Genomic DNA, 19174 nt, shown 5'->3' on the forward strand with positions numbered 1-19174 from the left:
TTCTCATTCACAGCTCGTAGAGGGGAATTTTGCTCTCTTTTGCACCTATGCTGTAGATCTTCGACATCATTTTCAAAATATCGTCCTTACAATTCTGGTATGTTTAATTTTAGCTTTTGTCTTGGCGTATACACTTACACTTAGAGTTTATGTGAAGATGGTTCTGCTTCATGAAGCAAAGACAAAAGAAAATATTAATTCAAATCCAAAAGTACTTTAGAAACTAAATGCTGGTGTTTAACAGGTACTAAAGCTAGAACTAAAAATCCTGTTTACTCTTCTCTTCATAATCCTGCTGCAAATGATTATTGTTCTTAACACAAGCAGACACTGATGTCAGTGCTGCTTATATCAAAACATTCTATATAACACAATGGATGTTTATGTGATATAGGAAATAATCTTAAAGATATGCACACAATATGATTAAACTGGAAACTACTTTTAAACCTCAGTGAGTTGGAGACAATGCATCCACTAGCCTATGAAATAGGTGATGAAATTCTAATTTGCAACATGTTTAAAAACAAGAACGCTTACTGATAAAGTTATACAGGTCGTGTTTGCGTGAGTTAGAGGTAAAGGGATCTTGTAGCAGAGAGAAAATATTGATCATCCTGAAATTTGACAGGACTGGAAGAAGGATCCTCGGTTTTGACAGGAATGTTTGTCAGTACTATAGTGAAGGCATGGAGATAAAAAGAACTGCAGCAGGAATTTTGGAAAGAATGCAAAGGGATTCAGGAGTTTGAGGGATCATCACAAATGTGCTGGTGGTTGATGGCGCTTTAATGAGCATTGCAGAGTATAATGGGATTCCAGAGAGGATCCAGCCCTGTGTTTGACATTAAATAAGGATTCAAGCTTTTCAGGGAACTGCAGTGAGGATCTCGGAACTCAATGGGACGGTAATGCTGAGCCTGAATTTTCGGCGAACTGCTGATAGAATTTTGGTGTTGAAAAGTACAAAAAGGCTCTTGAATTTTTAGAGGAATATCATGATGACCTAGAGTTTGTTAGGCTGGTAGAAAGATTCGAAAGCTTCACAGGAATTTAGATAGAATCCTGGATTTGTTAAGACTCTGGCAAAGATCCTGGTGATTGAGAGAATTTTAGCGAGGATTGAGAGGCTTGGCAGGACTATTGTGAGAATCCGAGGATTAACAAGAATGTAGAAGATCTTGAATATTCCAAAGAGAGGAGCATGGATCATTCAGTTTGCCTGCAAAATCTTAAGAGGATCCAAAGAATGATTGGATAATCCTGGATTATCAGAAAACTGTAGTGAGGATTATAATGTTTGCCGAGCGTCAATCACCAAGCTGTTGAACCAGTGGGAATAGCTTCATTCAACTTCACTGAACTGTTCTCGCAACTGAAGGACTCCCTTTCAAGGACTCGTCTCATGTTCTCGATATTTATTTCTTTTCTTTAATATTTGCACAGTTCATTCTTTTGTACTTTGGTTGTTTGCCCATCCTGTTGGGTGCAGTTCTTCATTGATTCTGTTGTGTTTCTTGGATTACTATATGTGCCCACAAGAAAATGAATTGAAGGGTTGTATATGGTGACATATATGCACTTTGATAATAAATTTCCTTTGAACTTTGAAGACTACAATTAGGATGCAGGATTCAGCCAGTGCTGCAGTGGTAATCCTTGAGCTTCATGGAGTTTTAGGTAGAATCCTGAATTTTTACAGAAATTGGATAGGACAGTGAAATTCAACAAGACTGTAGTGAGGATCCTAGAGTTTGATGAGAATTACTTTAATCCCCAATATTTAAAATAAGTTGAATATTTACATCTACGTTAGGGAAAATGCAGAAAATTCCTGATTGGGTGGTGAATTGCCAGCTTAACTTAGTTTCTGGAAACAGTATTTTTGTTTCAATAGTGCTTTACTCATTGTTATCAATTGTACACCATCATTACTGCCCATGTAGACTGATTGAATTATCAATTTACAGGTATCTACTGCTGTAACCATCCCATTCTGGCAGTGGTTCCTACAGAGATTTGGGAAGAAAACTGCAGTCTACTGTGGCATTACTGTATGTATTGAAATACTTTTATTTTTAGTTTTTGTTTTATAGATCTCTTTTATTTTGCTGCCATGACTCCTTACAAAAGGCAGTTATATATCCGGGGGATTAAATTTGTCCTTTTTCCATTCTGCAATGTCAGATTAGAAAGAGAAAAGTTGTTACATTTGACTGAGAAGTGCTGCATCTATATTGGTTCCATTGTACAAAAAGGAAGTTCAGTAGTTATGTCATCCTTTTGCAAGTGAAGAGGAAGGGACAGGCATATCATTCTTTCCCTGCGGTATGCTCCTGTCCTGCCATGAAAGTTATAGATTTGGGCTGCTTGATCGACTGCCATGTCATTTAGAAGAGAGTCTAGCAATGTTTCCTCTAACTTGTAAATACTAGTATGTGCAAAAATCTTGCGCTGTGGAATGTTTTGCCCAATGACAACAACGTCTGTGCACTGAACTTTTAAGTGGAGGTAAACTTGAAGCTCTTCTAAGGATAAAAAGCTACGAAGTCCAGTGTGTTGCTCATTGGTTAAAAGAAATAAAATTAACTGCAAATAAGAACTTTCATCTCCTCAGAGTGATTGTTTTCACTTTCATTCATCTGCACTCTCTCAAAACATATGCAGCAGGCCTGTAGCGGGAAATGAAGGATTTTTCACAGGAGCTTTTGCACACCGTCCATATGTGATTTACTTGCTAAATGACTTTTTCAAAAGTTAAGTTTCCAGACATTACAAACAAGAGAAAAGCTGCAGATGCTGGAACTCTGAGCAACACACATAAAATGCTGGAGGAGCAAACACGAGGAAATCTGCAGATGCTGGAAATTCAAACAATACACACAAAATGCTGGTGGAACACAGCAGGACAGGCAGCATCTATGGAAAAGTGTACAGTTGACGTTACGGGCCAAAACTGTTCGGCAGGATGCTTCCAAATATTACTCCACTTCTTCCCAGTTGCAAATTCTCCAGCAACTTTAGCATCATGATGATACTCACAGTAATGCCAGCTTCTGTATTGTACATAAATATTTCTCATAGCTGCATGTTCCTGACCTCATGAGCTTTCAGTGTAGTAATTTCTTCTGTTTCATTAAGCCGTTCTGCATTAAATGAACTGGCAGTTCTTTTGTGCTTCACACTCTTTGTTTCTTTGGAATTCGACATAGTGAATCAATAATTTATTTGATGAAAACAGTACAAATAATCCAGTTCTAAAATCTGCAGACAAATCATCACAAGCACCACATTGTCAACACCGTCTGTATCAGAAACCAGAAAAGGAAATGTGATAGTGTGCGATTGTGATATATAATTAACATGCCAAGTTTAAAGTTTGTGTGCAGTTTAAATTCCTGTGAGCACTCAGTTCTGGTCACCTCACCACCACAGGAAACATGTGGATACTATAGAAAGAATGCAGAGGAGATTTACAAGGATGTTGTCCAGATTGGAGGGGGTACCTTATGAGAATAGGTTGAGTGAACTTGGCCTTTTCTCCTTGGAGCAATGGAGGATGAGAGGTGACCTGATAAAGGTTTATAAGATGATGAGGGGCATTGATTTCTGAGCTTGTTATTTGAAGTTCTGCAAACTATTTTATCTCTAACCGGTGAGTCTCTAAGATCTCCAAACTTTCAGGACTTACTGGGTGTGTGAAGCCCAACTAACACCTTGTTTTTGGTCACAAGAAAATAACTTGTATCTTTCAAACATGATGTTTTTACTTGGGGCAAAATACTCTTCAGATGTTTTCATCGGAGTGTCCAATGTAAAGTCTGTGTCATCAATTTGAAAGCTGTTGTAGATGTCCAAAGCATTTTCTCCAATTACTTGGAGAAAGATATTTTCAAGTTTTCATCCGCGCTTCATGGCTAAATATATACTGAATAGCTGTTTGAAGAGTTTCCAGATACGTTAGATTTCTGGTAAACTGCATAGGTGCGGGAAGATTTGGGTTACCCATTATGGGGATTTTCAGTGTTCTCACCTTAATCTCTTGATGAACTTCTGGACACAATGTGCTCTGTTGCATCACTGGCTGCCGACCTCACTTGCTTCAGTGCAGTATTTTTTTTCTGACTGAACTAGCATCTCTCTCTTCGGTGCTGGTGGAATTCATTTACACTCCATTTTCAGACCTCTCACCAACTTCTGCCACTGTGTTATGTTTGTTCTTAATAAAGACAAACAACGTGGGTAAAGATGTTAACACATATTTATTTGAGACACTCCAGGAATGGCTTTTCCTCGGCCTGAACACAACCCAGCCAACATCCAACATCACTTCCTGTTGCAGGTAAACCACCCACATTGCACAGTGGGAACTAAAATTCTTTATGATTATATATACACATAATAACACGAGAAGGAAGGGGGAAGGTATCAGAATGAAAAACTGGGAGGTGATAAGCTAAGTAGGCAAGTACATTTCCCTGCACTCACACAACCCTCCAGCAGAGGTCAGCAGCAGCAATATCCCTGCCAGACGCATTTTCCATCTTGGCCCATCCATTATATTCAGCTCAACCCCAATGAGGTTTGAATAATTCAGCAGAAACAAGAACTAAATCTGGCTTTGTTATAATCTAATTGTTGAAGGGTTGGTTAAACCTTTAAGGGCTGAGACAAATGTGGGTGACTTTAACTACAGGGCTGGAATTTGGACCTGCTGGATTTCTGTTCTGAGTAAGATCTGGCTCAAAGTCTCACTGGGAAAGGCAATAAATGTGTGTCACTGAAGGGACGTGGATGCAGAAAATTCAGATGTTCAGTACCAGAGAAATTCTCTATTCATTTAAGTAACACTGAATAACGATGTCCTATGCAAACTTTCTATTTGCCTACCTTCATGTGCTTAGCAAAGAAAATCAATGATGGATAGAAAATAGTTCAGCACTTTGCAGTAAATGTCACAGGGGAACATCAATGTAAGCCTATTGTCCTGAGATCACATAGCAGACTTGCTCATTTTGTTGTATTCTCTCCTGTTTACAGTGGATTATTCCATTTTTAATCATGATGGTTTCCATTACAAACAATCTGATTGTTTCCTATATGGTAGCAGTCTCCTCAGGTCTGAGTGTGGCTTCATATTTCCTTTTGCTTTGGTAAGTACCTGGGATTTATTTACCTGACATGGGACTTGTGCATCCAGTGGTCAACCTGATAACTGTTCCTCACATGTAAACACGCTCATTGACCTAATACACTTTTTCTTACCGATAATTTCACACTGCAAAACTTGCTTTTCCACAAAATAGTCTCTCTTAACCTTATTTTTACAATCTCGCTTAAAATCAGAATATCCAATAGAGAATAATCAATCCGTTTTCTAACTTGTATCTGAAAAGTTTCTTTTCATGAGTTTGCAATAGAAGTTCTAATTCATCATATCACATATTCCCAAATTTACGTTGGAGACAGAGGTGAAGTCCAAGCTGGCTCTGCCTCAGACTTTGCATTTCATCATTTTTCCAGGATTCAATGACAGAACTCACTCTTTACCACATCAAACTGCTATATTTGGGGACGTTCACAGGATATGGCTAAATTAAATCATTTAAAACCTTTGTAGGGCTTGATGGTAATCAATGAATGATGCAAATGCCTTCGGTGACCACAAAAATAATTAGGTAACTTGTTTCATAAAAATGACATAGTTTCATAAGCGATCTTCAACTTCCTCTCTCAAAACTCTGTTAAGCTACCTTTTCTGTCACAAGGGGAACATTCCCAGTTTCCACTCTGTCATGTGACCTTCACTCCTCATCTCCCCAGTATCCTTCCTAAGGCCTTAGTGAAGTTTAGTACTCAGAATTATGCACATTAATCTAACAGATCTAATCAGTAGATTGTAAAGGTTTATCATTAGTTACTTGTTTTCGTTCCAAAGGACCCTTTTTGTAAAGCTTGGTATTCCTTACACTTTCTTAAGCCTCATCAACTTGCCCTGTCATCTTTGTGAATCAGTGAATATCAGGGCCCTCTGCTTTTCCTGCTGTCCCTCCTCCAGCCTCAAAAGCAAAGTTCAAAGTAGATTGTTGAATCAGTTCAGAGTGGAGGTGATTAAAGTTATCCATGCCGGTTGAGGAATCTGATGGGTTTTAGGGCAATATATGTTCCTGATCCTGGTGGTGTGTGATGCACCATCAATAACTGTCCGAGACGTGAGGCAAGATATTGGCTTTTATTGACTGGAAGAAAGAACAAGCAGTAATTGACCACCATACTACATCCTGGAGACCTCAGGCCTCAATCGCCTTTATACAGGGGTCTGTGGGAGGAGCCACAGGAGCAGTCAGCAGGGGGTCGTGTCCAGACAGGTATATGTAGTTCACCACAGTGTGGAACTTAAGGCTTCTGTACCTCCTGCCCAAAGGTAATAGTAAGAAGAGGGCCTGTCCTGGATGGTGAGGGTTTTAGATGATGATGTTGTTTTCTTGTGGCAACAATCCTTGTAAATGTATTCAATGGTGGGGACCAATGGACCAATTTTATCTGTATATACAAAGTACCTGGGATACTTTCATACTTCTCATAATATTTGTATATCTGTGCACTTGTGATGCTACATTGACACTACACTTTCCTTTGGGATCAATAAAGTATTTATCTATTTATAATATTGTCCCAGGTAAGATAATCCATTAATCTATAAGAAAACTGTGTAACAGAAACCTTTCATATTTCTTATATTACCTTATGACACAAAAGGCAAACATTTGGCTTCTCACGTTTTCAGGAATCAAGACTATAGGAAACTATTAATTCAAATCCAAACTGGTTTAAGATCTAGATGTGGCTATTTGATGGCGCTGAACCTGGAACTGAAAATCCTGCTTATTTGTTTCTTCTATGTTGCTGCAAATACTCATTGTTCTTATGAACAGTGTTACTTATCATGTTAAAACATTCTGCATGTCAGTATGAGTGCTCATATGATACAAGAAATAATCTCAGGGCTACCCGTGCATAATGATTCAACAGAGAACCACAGCTGGACCTGAGTATCTTAGAGGCTAAATTACAGAATTGGTACTACCCTCTTAAAAGCCTGTATATAGGTTGGCACTTTACCAATAAGTAAAGTTTTTGATCTTGCAACATTTTAAAAACCAACATATTTCACAAGAGGCAAAGATTGGAAGTTTGACTCATCAAGTCTACCTCAGCTCTTAGAATATTTCCATCAATCCCATACTGCCACCTATTCGTGTTAGGAGAGTTCCAGGAATTTGGCCGAGCAATGAATGATGAAGTAAAGACAAACTATTTCTAAGTCAGAATGCTGTATGGCCAGGAGAGCACCTTCAAGGTAATTGAGCCAAACAGCATTGTGGGTATATCCACACCTCAAGGGCTAAAGTGGGTTCAAGAAGGCAGCTTACCGTCACCTTTGATGTGGCTTAGATGGCAAAACCCACATTTTATGAATAAATAAAAAGAATGGATTAAAAATCATGCAGCATCTAGGGGTGGTGTAGGTCAGTGAGGCGGTTCAGAAACTTATGGACTGTTAACCCTTCGTTTCAATTGACCTTCTAGCTGGAGGTGGTAGTGGGTTTGGAAAGTCTTGCCTATGGAGTCTTGAGTTGCTGCAGTGCAGTGCATGGACAGGAGAAATTGCTGCCACTATGCATTGGTGGTGGAGTGAGTGAATGTCTATGGATGGGATGCCTATCAAGTAGGTGACCACATCTTGCATGCCGTTGAGTTTTTTGAGGGTTGTTGAAGCTGCACTCATCCAGGCTGGTGCATGTGGTACCGATGCATTTAGAAGTCATGAAAAGGCCTCCAACAGCACGTGCTGTCAGACAGCTATGTGGGTGATCCAGGGTATGGCACTTTAATTCTGCTGTCTGCAGTCTACACATCACTTGTCGCCCACTGACAGATCCTGTGGAACAAGATGGGGTGATAGTTTAGTGCAACTGTAGGGCTAAGGTGGGGGCAGAACATTACCTTTTCAAAAAAGGTAACGTAAAACAGAAGTAAGAATAAATCAGCAAATTTAAAATTCCTGTCATCAATTCAAAATGTTACATAAAATCTATTTTTTCTTGAATTAAAATACTACAAAATTTTAAGATGGTTTTGCATAAAAGACAAGACGTACCACTTATCACTCAAGTAGTCTCAAAGCTCTTTCCAACTTATTGATATCAATCAAAAAGATAAATACTCATTTGAAGAATGCTTGGCTATTTTATAAATGGTATATTTATACATGTTTTATTGGAAAAATATTCAATTTTGAATATTTAAGTAATGGAAAAGCATTAGAATTTCTACTCACAGCAGTAACCTTGCACGCATCATAATCTTGACAGGTCTAACAAACCAGTTTGGTGCGATGATGGATGATGGTTGCTGATAAAAATGTTTAAAAAGTGCGGAAGAATGACAGATTATCTCCTCACCTCAGTGTCAATCTCAGATGATTTGTGTGTACAGACCTTCACAAAGAATGTTCCTTGTCAGAAAGAAACCACAAAAGCTGTTTTTAACTTGTTATGTTGGTGGGCACTGTGGGATAGTCTCATGAGCTATAACAGGACAGACCCTCAAGCTTGTCACACACAATGGAATACTATTTTTCGAAGTAGCATCTAGTCAGCATTACCACCCTCTTCACTCATGGTAAATGAAAACTTCTGCACCACAGATGACAGATGCACCATCATGTAAAGAACTTGTTGGCATTCTACTACTGTGCATTTATAGAATACCATTGTTTGCAAGTACCTTATATAAAGATCTATTTGTTTCTCATTTCAGGTCTTTGCTTCCTGATGTGGTGGATGATTTTAGACTTCAAAACCCATTCATAAAAGGATTAGAACCTATATTTTGTTCATTTTATGTTTTCTTCACCAAGCTTGCTGCTGGAGTTTCTCTCGGGTTCTCTACACTTAGCCTTGAGTAAGTGTTTCTGATACATCTTTCAAGAATCAGATTTATTATCATCCACTTGAATTATATGCTGTGAAATCTGTCTAGCAGCAGTAGTAAGGAAAATAATTTTTCTTTTAAAACACACATCCTCTTTAATTCTCCGACTCACTATTTAGAATGAGAACACAGTAAAGGCGAGTACTTCTTAAACTTTGTGAAATATGGATAAGAATATCTTGTGTATGCAGGTAAAGAATTCACACTCATGAGCAAGGTGCAGAGCGAAGATCTATGTGAGCTCTCCCATCCTAGTCCTACCCTGCATCAATACGATATCTGCTACCCTAGATAACAGCTTCTTTTTCTGTCCATTCACACTGATACAGCACAATTCAGAAGAAAGGCAGTAAGATGATACATTAAAGGCGCCTTCAGAAATTAACTGTGACACTGAGCATTCCGCTTCTGATTCTCGCTCGAGCTTAGTAATTTGGGCAAACTCAAAGGACGTTATATTAGGATTCTGATAATTTCATTGCATCTACAATTAGCTGACACAAAGCCTGCACAGCATTCTGATTTGATATTTAATAGCAGTTTTGCTTTGATATCAATGATCTACCTCATGTGAGAAAGTTAATATTACATTTCCAATCAGAACTCTTTAATGTGAAAAATGTGTATGGAAGAATAGATGTCCTGAAGGCTTGACAGTGAGCACTGTTTGTATCTTAGATTTGCAGGCTACGAAACGGGAGCTTGCTCTCAACCGGCCCCTGTGGCTTTCGCCCTAAAGCTGCTGGTGGGGGCAGCACCCACTGGACTGATAATCATTGGATTATTGATATTCCAGTTCTACCCAATAACAGAAGAAGTCCGAATGAGAAACAAACTGGCACTCCAAGAGCTAAGGTACATATTTATTATGGAATTGTTTGATCAAAGCAAAGAGGCAGTGGGGGAAACAAGGGCTGATTGTCCCATGTTTGTTCCAGAAATAAAAATCCCACCTAAGTGATAGCATGGAGTGAGTGGTGCCACATCCACAATTCAATGTACTCCCTACTCGATATTCATTTTGTTAAAGTAAGCAAAACCAAAGGGTGGGAGGTTAGTGGGGTACAGGTGATTATTAGACCTAGATCCATGATAAAAGTGCATCACATGCAAAATACAAGGGATGCTCAGCAAGGTCGGGTAGTGTCTTTGGAGGAGGATAACAGTCAATGCATAGGAGATGTTTAAATTGTTAAACATTGCATGGTCTGTATGTAGAACTGCTTCAGAAACTGAAATGGAGTTAATTTAATACATTAATTTTGACTATATATAGGAGTCATTGAACATTTTTCTAAAAAAAAGGCCTTCTTTCGATGATAATGCAAGTACAATACTTTTATTTGGTGTAATAAGTGTAATTGGTTTCATCAATGGATGTCTTACCACAGCTCAATACAGGAATCAAATTAAGAGAAAATAGGTGTATGATCTGACTCTGAAACATCAAAGAGTCTCGGATTTATGGTTGCCTAGTAACAGATGGCAGCCAAGGTGGCAATAATGGACTTTCTGATTGGTGCCTTACTGCTGGCTAAAATCATTCTTGTGCACGGCTTTTTTCCTGCAATTACAGTTCTCCTTTATGAAAACCATTATGAATTCCTGTCATTAAGCAGAACCATTTGTCACTAGCTCAAGAACTCTGGGGCCAGAGAGTGCTTAATGTATGCCTATATTTAATTACCATTTCAGTTTCTGATCATAATACAAGGCGGGGAGAAATCTACTTCTGCAGGCTGTGTTGGTGTGACCACACCTTCACTCTGCATCACACAGCTTTAATCTTTGATCACGACACCAATATAGCGCTGAGCGAGAACATCTTATGTGTAGTATTGGAGGCAGGTTCACTACTTTTTGGAATATTGACTGGAAGTCCTCCCTGTGATGAGAGGTGTTTGGGCAGTGGCTGGATGCTGCTGGTTCAATTTTGCTGTCTGTGAGGCAATTTTGTGCTATTTGTACCATTCGTGAAAAGAGCACATAGGAAGACAAACAAAAACAGGACCAGGCTAACGCCTGCTCTAGCTTCAATCAGATTGCAGATGATTTTTTTTTAATCTCAGCAACACTTTCCTATGGAACATCCATAGCTCTTAATTCCCTTAGTATCTAAAAATCTACAAATCTTTATCCTGAACATATTCAGTCGCTGAACTTCCATAGCTCTCCAAATGAAGAAATTCACTATCTTCCAAATGAAAAAATTCTGCCTCAGTCCTGAATGGTTTATCCCTTAACCTAAGATTGCACAGTTTTCCCAACACAGGAGAAACATCAACTCTACATTTATGTGCCAAGCCCAGTGAGAATTTGAATGAGAACACATCTCATTTTACGAATGTCACAAGGGTGTAGTACTACTCTGCTTAATTGTTCTTCACTTGATAAGCCACCATCCCAGGAACCTTTGTTGTACTCTCTCTATTGCAAGTAATAAGGGTTCATGTAAAGAATATTCGTGATTCAGGCATCTAATTATTACATTCAGATTTCTAAATATACCATTAAAATCAATATGTGATTAATGCTCGAAGATACTGAAAGTTAATTGGTACAAAACTGCAAACAGGTGCTAAACAGTGGATGTGCTAATCAGATCTGCTTGCAAACCTGCAGGCAGCATGCAAATTTAGGTCTATTTGCTTAATATGATAATTTTAAATTGCCTGAATGTGTGAAAAACATTTGGGTTTGTTATTTAAATGCTGAAAGAATTCATAGGGCAGTACCAGGCCTACACACTTCCGCAGAATGACACATGGCAACGGCGGTGGTACGGTCACTCAAGTTGAGTATGATGTTCTCCTGAGTGATTAGCTATTGGCGGGTCTTCAGGTGACTGTAGAGGCTGATCCGGGATCCACATATTCTGGTCAGTCTGGACAGGTGTAAGTGGTGGCTGTGGTTCATTGTTAGGTCCTTTGACTATTCAGTCTCTCCTTCTGCAGCTGCTGTTTGTTCTCTGTGGCACAGCGGAGGTCGCTCTCATGTAGCGCAGCTCCCTCTTGAACAGATTTCCTCCAGATCTATCTACTGAGTGCAGTGCCATCCCGGATTTTGGATGTAAATGTTGAATTTCTTCAGGATAATTTTGATATTATCTTTGAAGCATTTTCTTTGTCAACCAGGGCTTGCCGACCTTCCTTCAGTCGGCAGTAAGGAATCTGATTGAGGAGACGAGTTAGGTATTGCGTGGAGTTGGTGTTGGTTTATGTGATGGAGGTACTGTTCATATTGGCTTCCTCCAGTATACTGGTGTTAGTGTGCCTGTCCTTCCAGCTGATCCTCAAAATATTCCGGTAATTATTTTTGGTGATATTGTTCCAGGGCTTTCAGGTGCCTATTGTAGGTGATCCTTGATTCAGCTCCATATTATAAAGTAGGAAGAGTGTGTGTGCCCTTAACTCCTGGTGGAGTCGTCAGAGCACTGTCATGACAAACTTTTTGCACCGATCGTTTTGGTGATTGCTCATCGTACGGAGTGTCTTGGGCATCTAAAACCTGGCAGAGCCCATCCCTGTCCAGGAATGTAGGAAGTTCGACTGCTTTAAAGACCAAAAGTTTTGTTTGGACCTGAACATCATGGCCTTCAAAACTCTTTTCCTTAATCATAAATAGATGTCTGCTTTTGAGAGAATGCTGCCAAAGTAGGGAGAGTGGTCTACATGTTTAAGGGTGATATTGTCAAGTTTTATGGAGGGTGGGCTAAATAGCTGGTTGAGTGGTAGCTGATATAGGACCTGTGTTTTTTTATATTCTAAACAAGACCAGGGTCCTATATGCCTTGGCAAAGGCTTTCAGGATATATTGGAGATCTTCTTCAGAGGTGCTGGCGATGGCATTGTCGTCCCCATGCTGAAGCTCCATGATAGTTCAGGTGCTGACCTTGTTCTTGGCCTTGAACCAGTTGGGGTTGAAAAGCTTGTTGTCCATTCTAGGCATGATAGAGATTCCCTGTGACTGGTCTTGGCCATTGAGGTGAAGAATAGCAGCAATAAAAGCGGCAAATAGGGTGGGTGCAATGATGCAGCTCTGTCTGACTCCTGTGTTGACAGTGAAGGGTTCTGACTCTGTAGAGGCCTCAGCATTCATAAGTATTTGTCAGGGCAGCCATGTCTTGATGGTATGATGCACTATCAATAACTCCAAATGACTGGAAGTCGAGGAAATACTGAAAGGCTTTTATTTGCAGTAAAATGGACCACGTCCATGCCAGATGACTGCCCTGGACTGTGGGAGGAGCAGTGACTCAATCACCTTAACCTTATATAACCATATAACAATCACAGCACGGAAACAGGCCATCTCGGCCTTCCTAGTCCGTGCCGAACTCTTAATCTCACCTAGTCCCGCGCACTCAGCCCATAACCCTCCACTCCTTTCCTGTCCATATACCTATCCAATTTTACCTTAAGTGACACAACTGAACTGACCTCTACTACTTCTACAGGAAGCTCATTCCACACAGCTATCACTCTTTGAGTAAAGAAATACCCCCTCGTGTTTCCCTTAAACTTCTGCCCCCTAACTCTCAAATCATGTCCTCTCGTTTGAATCTCCCCTGCTCTCAATGGAAACAGCCTATTCACATCAACTCTATCTATCCCTCTCAAAATTTTAAATACCTCGATCAAATCCCCCCTCAACCTTCTACGCTCCAATGAATAGAGACCTAACTTGTTCAACCTTTCTCTGTAACTTAAGTGCTGAAACCCAGGTAACATCCTAGTAAATCGTCTCTGCACTCTCTCTAATTTATTGATATCTTTCCTATAATTCGGTGACCAGAACTGTACACAATATTCCAAATTTGGCCTTACCAATGCCTTGTATAATTTTAACATTACATCCCAACTTCTGTACTCAGTGCTTTGATTTATAAAGGCCAGCGTTCCAAAAGCCTTCTTCACCACCCTATCTACATGAGACTCCACCTTCAGGGAACTATGCACTGTTATTCCTAGATCTCTCTGTTCCACTGCATTCCTCAATGCCCTACCATTTACCCTGTATGTTCTATTTGGATTATTCCTGCCAAAATGTAGAACCTCACACTTCTCAGCATTAAACTCCATCTGGCAACGTTCGGTTCAGCCCATTCTTCTAACTGGCATAAATCTCCCTGCAAGCTTTGAAAACCCACCTCATTATCCACAACACCTCCTACCTTAGTATCACCGGCATACTTACTAATCCAATTTACCACCTCATCATCCAGATCATTTATGTATATTACAAACAACATTGGGCCCAAAACAGATCCCTGAGGCACCCCGCTAGTCACCGGCCTCCATCCCGATAAACAATTATCCACCACTACTATCTGGCATCTCCCATCTAGCCACTGTTGAATCCATTTTATTACTCCAGCATTAATACCTAACGACTGAACCTTCTTAACTAACCCTCCATGTGGAAGGTTATCCAGGGGTCTGTGGGAGCAGCCACAGGAGCAGTCAGCAGAGGGGCGTGTCCAGACAGATATACATGGTCTACCACATGGTATATGCCAGAGAACTTGGTGGTCTACTGTACCAAATGCCTCTGTCAAATCTATGAAAACCAAGCAGAAAGCCTTTGTACTTTTTCATGGTGTTTTCATGCAGTTGGCATGCCTGCGGTACCTCTAGATGGATGGAAGCCTCACTGTGATGCATTGAGTACTACGTCAGATAGCGGATGGAGTCAGTTGATAATGATACATGCATGTCGACAGGAGGGAGCTGCCTCTGTAATTGCCACAGGCTGCCTTACCTCCCACTATTAGAGCATCCCTGAGCACTAAGGACAGTTATCCTTTTCCCAGACCTGTAGGAGCAGGGTATGTATGTGGTATAGGAGTCCACCTTCCCTGAGGATCACTGCTAGGACCAATGACTTTATTATTTTTCAGGTTCCTGATAGCATCTTGGACCTCTTGCATACAAGAGGTTCCCCAATGTCATCCCTCACAGGCCTCAGCAGGATTTGGTTAATAACTTTTGGTTCAGCAGTGCTCTTGTGCTTAAAAATTTCTTGAAAAAGTTCTCATTGTCAGTACATTTAGCAAGTTCTTCCCATCCTTTGAGTGCATAGGGTTTAATTCACAGTAACATGGACCATAGATTACTTTGGTGGCACTGAAGAAGCTTCTTGTGTCACCAGGGTCTGCCAGTCTCTGGATTTCCAGAGCTTTCTCAGTCCACCGAGAATTCTTTAGCTCCCTCACACTACTTTAGCTCTGGAGTAAGCTTCCCTTTTGGCCTTGCTGCTAAAGTCTTTTTGCCAGGCACAAATGACTTTCCCTTTCTTGGAGATAAGTTGATCTACCTCCATGTCAAACTAGTCCTGATAATTTCTGGACTTGTACCCAAGAATGTGTTTGCAGGTTTGAGGATGGTAGATTTCAGCAGATTCTTTGCTATCCTTTGGATGTTCCTGTTGGAGGTTTACCCCAAACAAGGCTTGGGTGACAGTGTCAAACAGTCTCTCAAACTTTAGCCTTGGCCTGGTCTGCTTCTTATGAACATTCCTCTTTTTCATGAGTCTGATGGATGTGGTGGTTGTCCAGCAGTCATCTGTGCCAAACATAACCCTTGTGGTATCGATAACAGGGTGGTCCCTAGCTCAGGCAATGACATCGTCAATGAGATTCCATTGTTGAGATCAGAGGTACTGCCAAGATGCACTGAATTTATTTTTCTGGCTTAAGAGTATGTTCTTGATTATAAGATTTTGCTCAGCCTATGGTGAGAAGCAGTACTCCATTTGAGTAGATGTTGCCAATGCCTTCCTTTCCAATGGTGCCCTTCCAGTAGATAGAATGGATGGCTCAGAGACCACGTGAAAGGTTTGACTAGTGAAGGAGATCCTGAGTAGGAGTGATATCATGAACCAACAGGGAGGGTAGAAGTACAAGAGTCACCCCCACTTCCTGTCCCATTTTCCTTTAAATGCTGATCATGTTTGCCTCCTGAGAGTCTCCTGTCAAGGTGCCCCTGACCAAGCACCACTTACCCCTGATAAGTTGGCATAGAAAGCGAGGCATTGGATGCATTTATTTCAGATGGCATTCAGGTAATTCCCAGGCGAAATGTTAACAGTTATTGGTAGACTTGATAATCCACCCCAGAAACTCACAAAAGATGCATTTCAAGAAACCTCCTCAAGTACTCAGCAGAAGTAATATTAAAGGAAAAACTATACTTAGCAGGGTGTAAGCAACACACACAAAAAGCTGGAGGAATTGGCCCTGGTCTTGGCCTGAAACGCCAACTGTACTTTTTTCCCCATAGATGCTGCCTGTCCTGCTGAGTTCCTCCAGCATTTTGTCTGTGTTGTTTTGGATTTCCAGCATCTGCAGATTTTCTCTTGTCTGTGCTTAAGTAGGTTGTGAAATCTTTAGCAGGAACTTGTTTATTTCTTTACCTTCTATTGCCATTAGCAGAGGACATTGGATCCGGCACAAAAGCTAAAGTGCCATGCAGCCTCGTTAATATCAGAAGGCACTGTAAATAGGAATCAGCCCAACATCTTTCTCCATACAGTAGAATAATGCAAGCTTCAACTCTTGTACAAATGTAGTAGATTGCTCTTAAAGCTGATTAAAATCGTATCTCAACCTAAGAGTTCACTTCAGTCACCTTGATGGCACCTGAACATTTAAAGTACCCAGGATAAAGTGTCGTGCTGAATTTGAATCCTAAGGAGACATTACAGAGTAGACCGCAGGATGCTTTCACCAATGAGAGTTTCGAATGAGGGCACATAGTTTCAAGATAAGGAGCGAGTCAATTAAAACTGAGCTTCATAGAAACTTCTTCTCTCGAAGGGTGGTGAATCTCTGGTATTATCTGCTCCTGACAGTTGTGGAAGCTAGATCATGAGAAAGACTTTAACGTGGAAGTAGATTCATTTTTGAGAGGTGAGGGGATTAAGGACATTGGACATCTGGCACAGTGAAGGTATAGGCCTGGGGTAGAGCTGCCACGATCATATTGAAAGGAGGGATAAGTGACTTACTCCTGGTACAATTTGCTTATATTCTTGTGCTTATGTTTAATGATTTCTTAAAAATTGGCACTTCCATGGAATTGGAAAAATTGAAAAGAGAACTAATATTTTTATGAACATCATTTTTAAAAACTGCAAGTCTGAATTAAAAACAGAAAATGCCACAAAAACTCAGTAGGTCTGGCATTACCAAAGGAAAAGGAAACAAGGTTAGTGCTTTGGGTCTGAGATCCTTCATCAGAATATGTCTAGTTTTTTTGTAATATAGACACAAAGCATTCTATATTTTACTTTAAAGAAATAAGAAGTACAGAATTCTCAAGTGAGGCACCATGATGTGCGCTGGATTGAGGGAAAGACTATGCTGGACTTTTAGTTGTGAACTGGTTCTGCCATGTCTCTGCCCTTCTCTGTACAAAACTAAAGTTGGAATTTTTGCAACTGTCTCCAAGCCCATTCTGACAACAGATAGAGGATTTCCAGAAATGTTGTCTCTTTCATCTTTCTTACAGTCAAACCTGAAAATACCCAAGCATGAAGTAATCTCAGTTTGGCTGTAGATAGGGCAAAATAGTATCACCGTTGATCACAGTGACCATTGTGACAGAAGAGCATTTAGAATCGATTTCCTTTCATCTTTGCCCAGGCTTTCCAAACAGAGAAGAGCCACATCACTGCCCCATTGAAGCAACCACCAGCATCACATCTGCTAGCTCCTCTAACAGACCTATAATGACAGACTGGCAGAGATGCCCAGCAGAAAGAGACTACTGAAATGACATCTGCTGATTGTGAATGCTCCTTCAGAACCACAGGAGCAGGTCAGCCAAACCTGCTCGCCTGATTCTCAGGGTTGAAGTCCACTTAAATCACTTTGTTTAATGGAGCATTTGGAAAAGATATAATCATATCTTAACACCTGGAAACAAAATTAAATCCAGAGAAACTGTTATTCTCGTAAAAAAAAGAATGAAATACAATTGCTCATTTAAATACTTAATGTACTCTTCTGCTTTACAGGAACAATAGGCAGAACTGTGATCATCAACTGAATGACATGCAGAGAATATTGTGACAAATATCAGGACTGAATATGACAATCATTTACAAGCCATAGATTCTAAAGTCTGCAGGAATTGTTACTGCTGCAGTATCTGTGTATATTACATAAGCTGCAGAAGGATGCAAAGACTATTGCAACAATTTATATTTTAATACACCTTATGCAAATATTTTTTAAACCTAAAACAATGAATTTATTCATATAAAGAGAGAAGCTGAAAAAGTGTAGAAATGTAACATTGAGTAAAGGAATGTATAGTATTCACACATTCCCTCTTATTTAATGTTTTTCAAATTTTAATTTATTACTGAGTAACCACTAACATACTATTTATTATAAATTACTATAAGTTGCACATTGCACATTTAGACGGAGATGTAACATAAAGATTGTTACTCCTCGTGTATGTGAAGGATGTAAGAAATAAAGTCAATTCAATTCAAAATTCAATTCAATTGAGATTTTCAGAGATTTTTCTTTTGAGAAGCATTGCTTTTCAATAATAATAATTATACTTTTTAATAAATTATCCATGCTTTTAGAAGATTGTAAATACTTGGAGAATAAAATGGAGGATTCAAATTCTTAAGTAAGGAAATACTACAAGAAATATTTATGATGAATGTCAAATTATTGAAGTTAGGTATTTCAATTTTCTCATGAAATAAAACATTTAAAATCAACAACACTGGCACTATCAACAACAATAGTTAAACATCAAACTTTTAAAAGATTGGTGCACCACAAATGTTTATGCAAGGGACACAAAAATGCTTTTAAGTATCCATAATCTGATCATTTGCTTTGAATGTTTTGAAGTGTGTATACTTACAGGCATGCTGTAGACAATTACTGTAATCTTCCAAATTGAAAGAGGTAAAGAAGAATATTGGCCAGAGCCAAGTTATTATGAGGTTTCCACAGTGTTGAATGTTGAAGATTCCCTGGAATTTGAGAAGGCATGAAATTACAATGCAAGTGACTAAATGGTGTTGTGAATTAGCACATGTATGTTTCACCTTTAACACTGAATGCAAGTTTACTAAATCTGTATGATAATCAAAGGATCTATTGTGAAGTGATGGACTCAGGAAGTCTTGATATAGTGCTTGAGAG

The 19174-nt window shown here is 39.6% G+C and overlaps 1 protein-coding gene across 1 annotated transcript in view; it reads left to right on the forward strand.

Annotated features, from left to right (window-relative positions):
- mfsd2b (MFSD2 lysolipid transporter B, sphingolipid) overlaps positions 1-18393 on the forward strand; it is a 111081-nt gene extending 92688 nt beyond the window's left edge. Inside the window, exons 9-14 of the mRNA XM_059981824.1 lie at positions 14-97; positions 1971-2054; positions 5041-5153; positions 8824-8967; positions 9676-9852; positions 18016-18393. Coding sequence (XP_059837807.1) covers positions 14-97; positions 1971-2054; positions 5041-5153; positions 8824-8967; positions 9676-9852; positions 18016-18070 — 657 coding nt within the window. The 3' untranslated portion in view covers positions 18071-18393. The remainder of the gene's footprint in view (positions 1-13; positions 98-1970; positions 2055-5040; positions 5154-8823; positions 8968-9675; positions 9853-18015) is intronic.
- Positions 18394-19174: the final 781 nt, after the last annotated feature.

This window comes from Hypanus sabinus, chromosome 10 (assembly GCF_030144855.1).
Source record: "Hypanus sabinus isolate sHypSab1 chromosome 10, sHypSab1.hap1, whole genome shotgun sequence".
In the NCBI taxonomy this organism is placed as follows: Eukaryota; Metazoa; Chordata; class Chondrichthyes; order Myliobatiformes; family Dasyatidae; genus Hypanus; species Hypanus sabinus.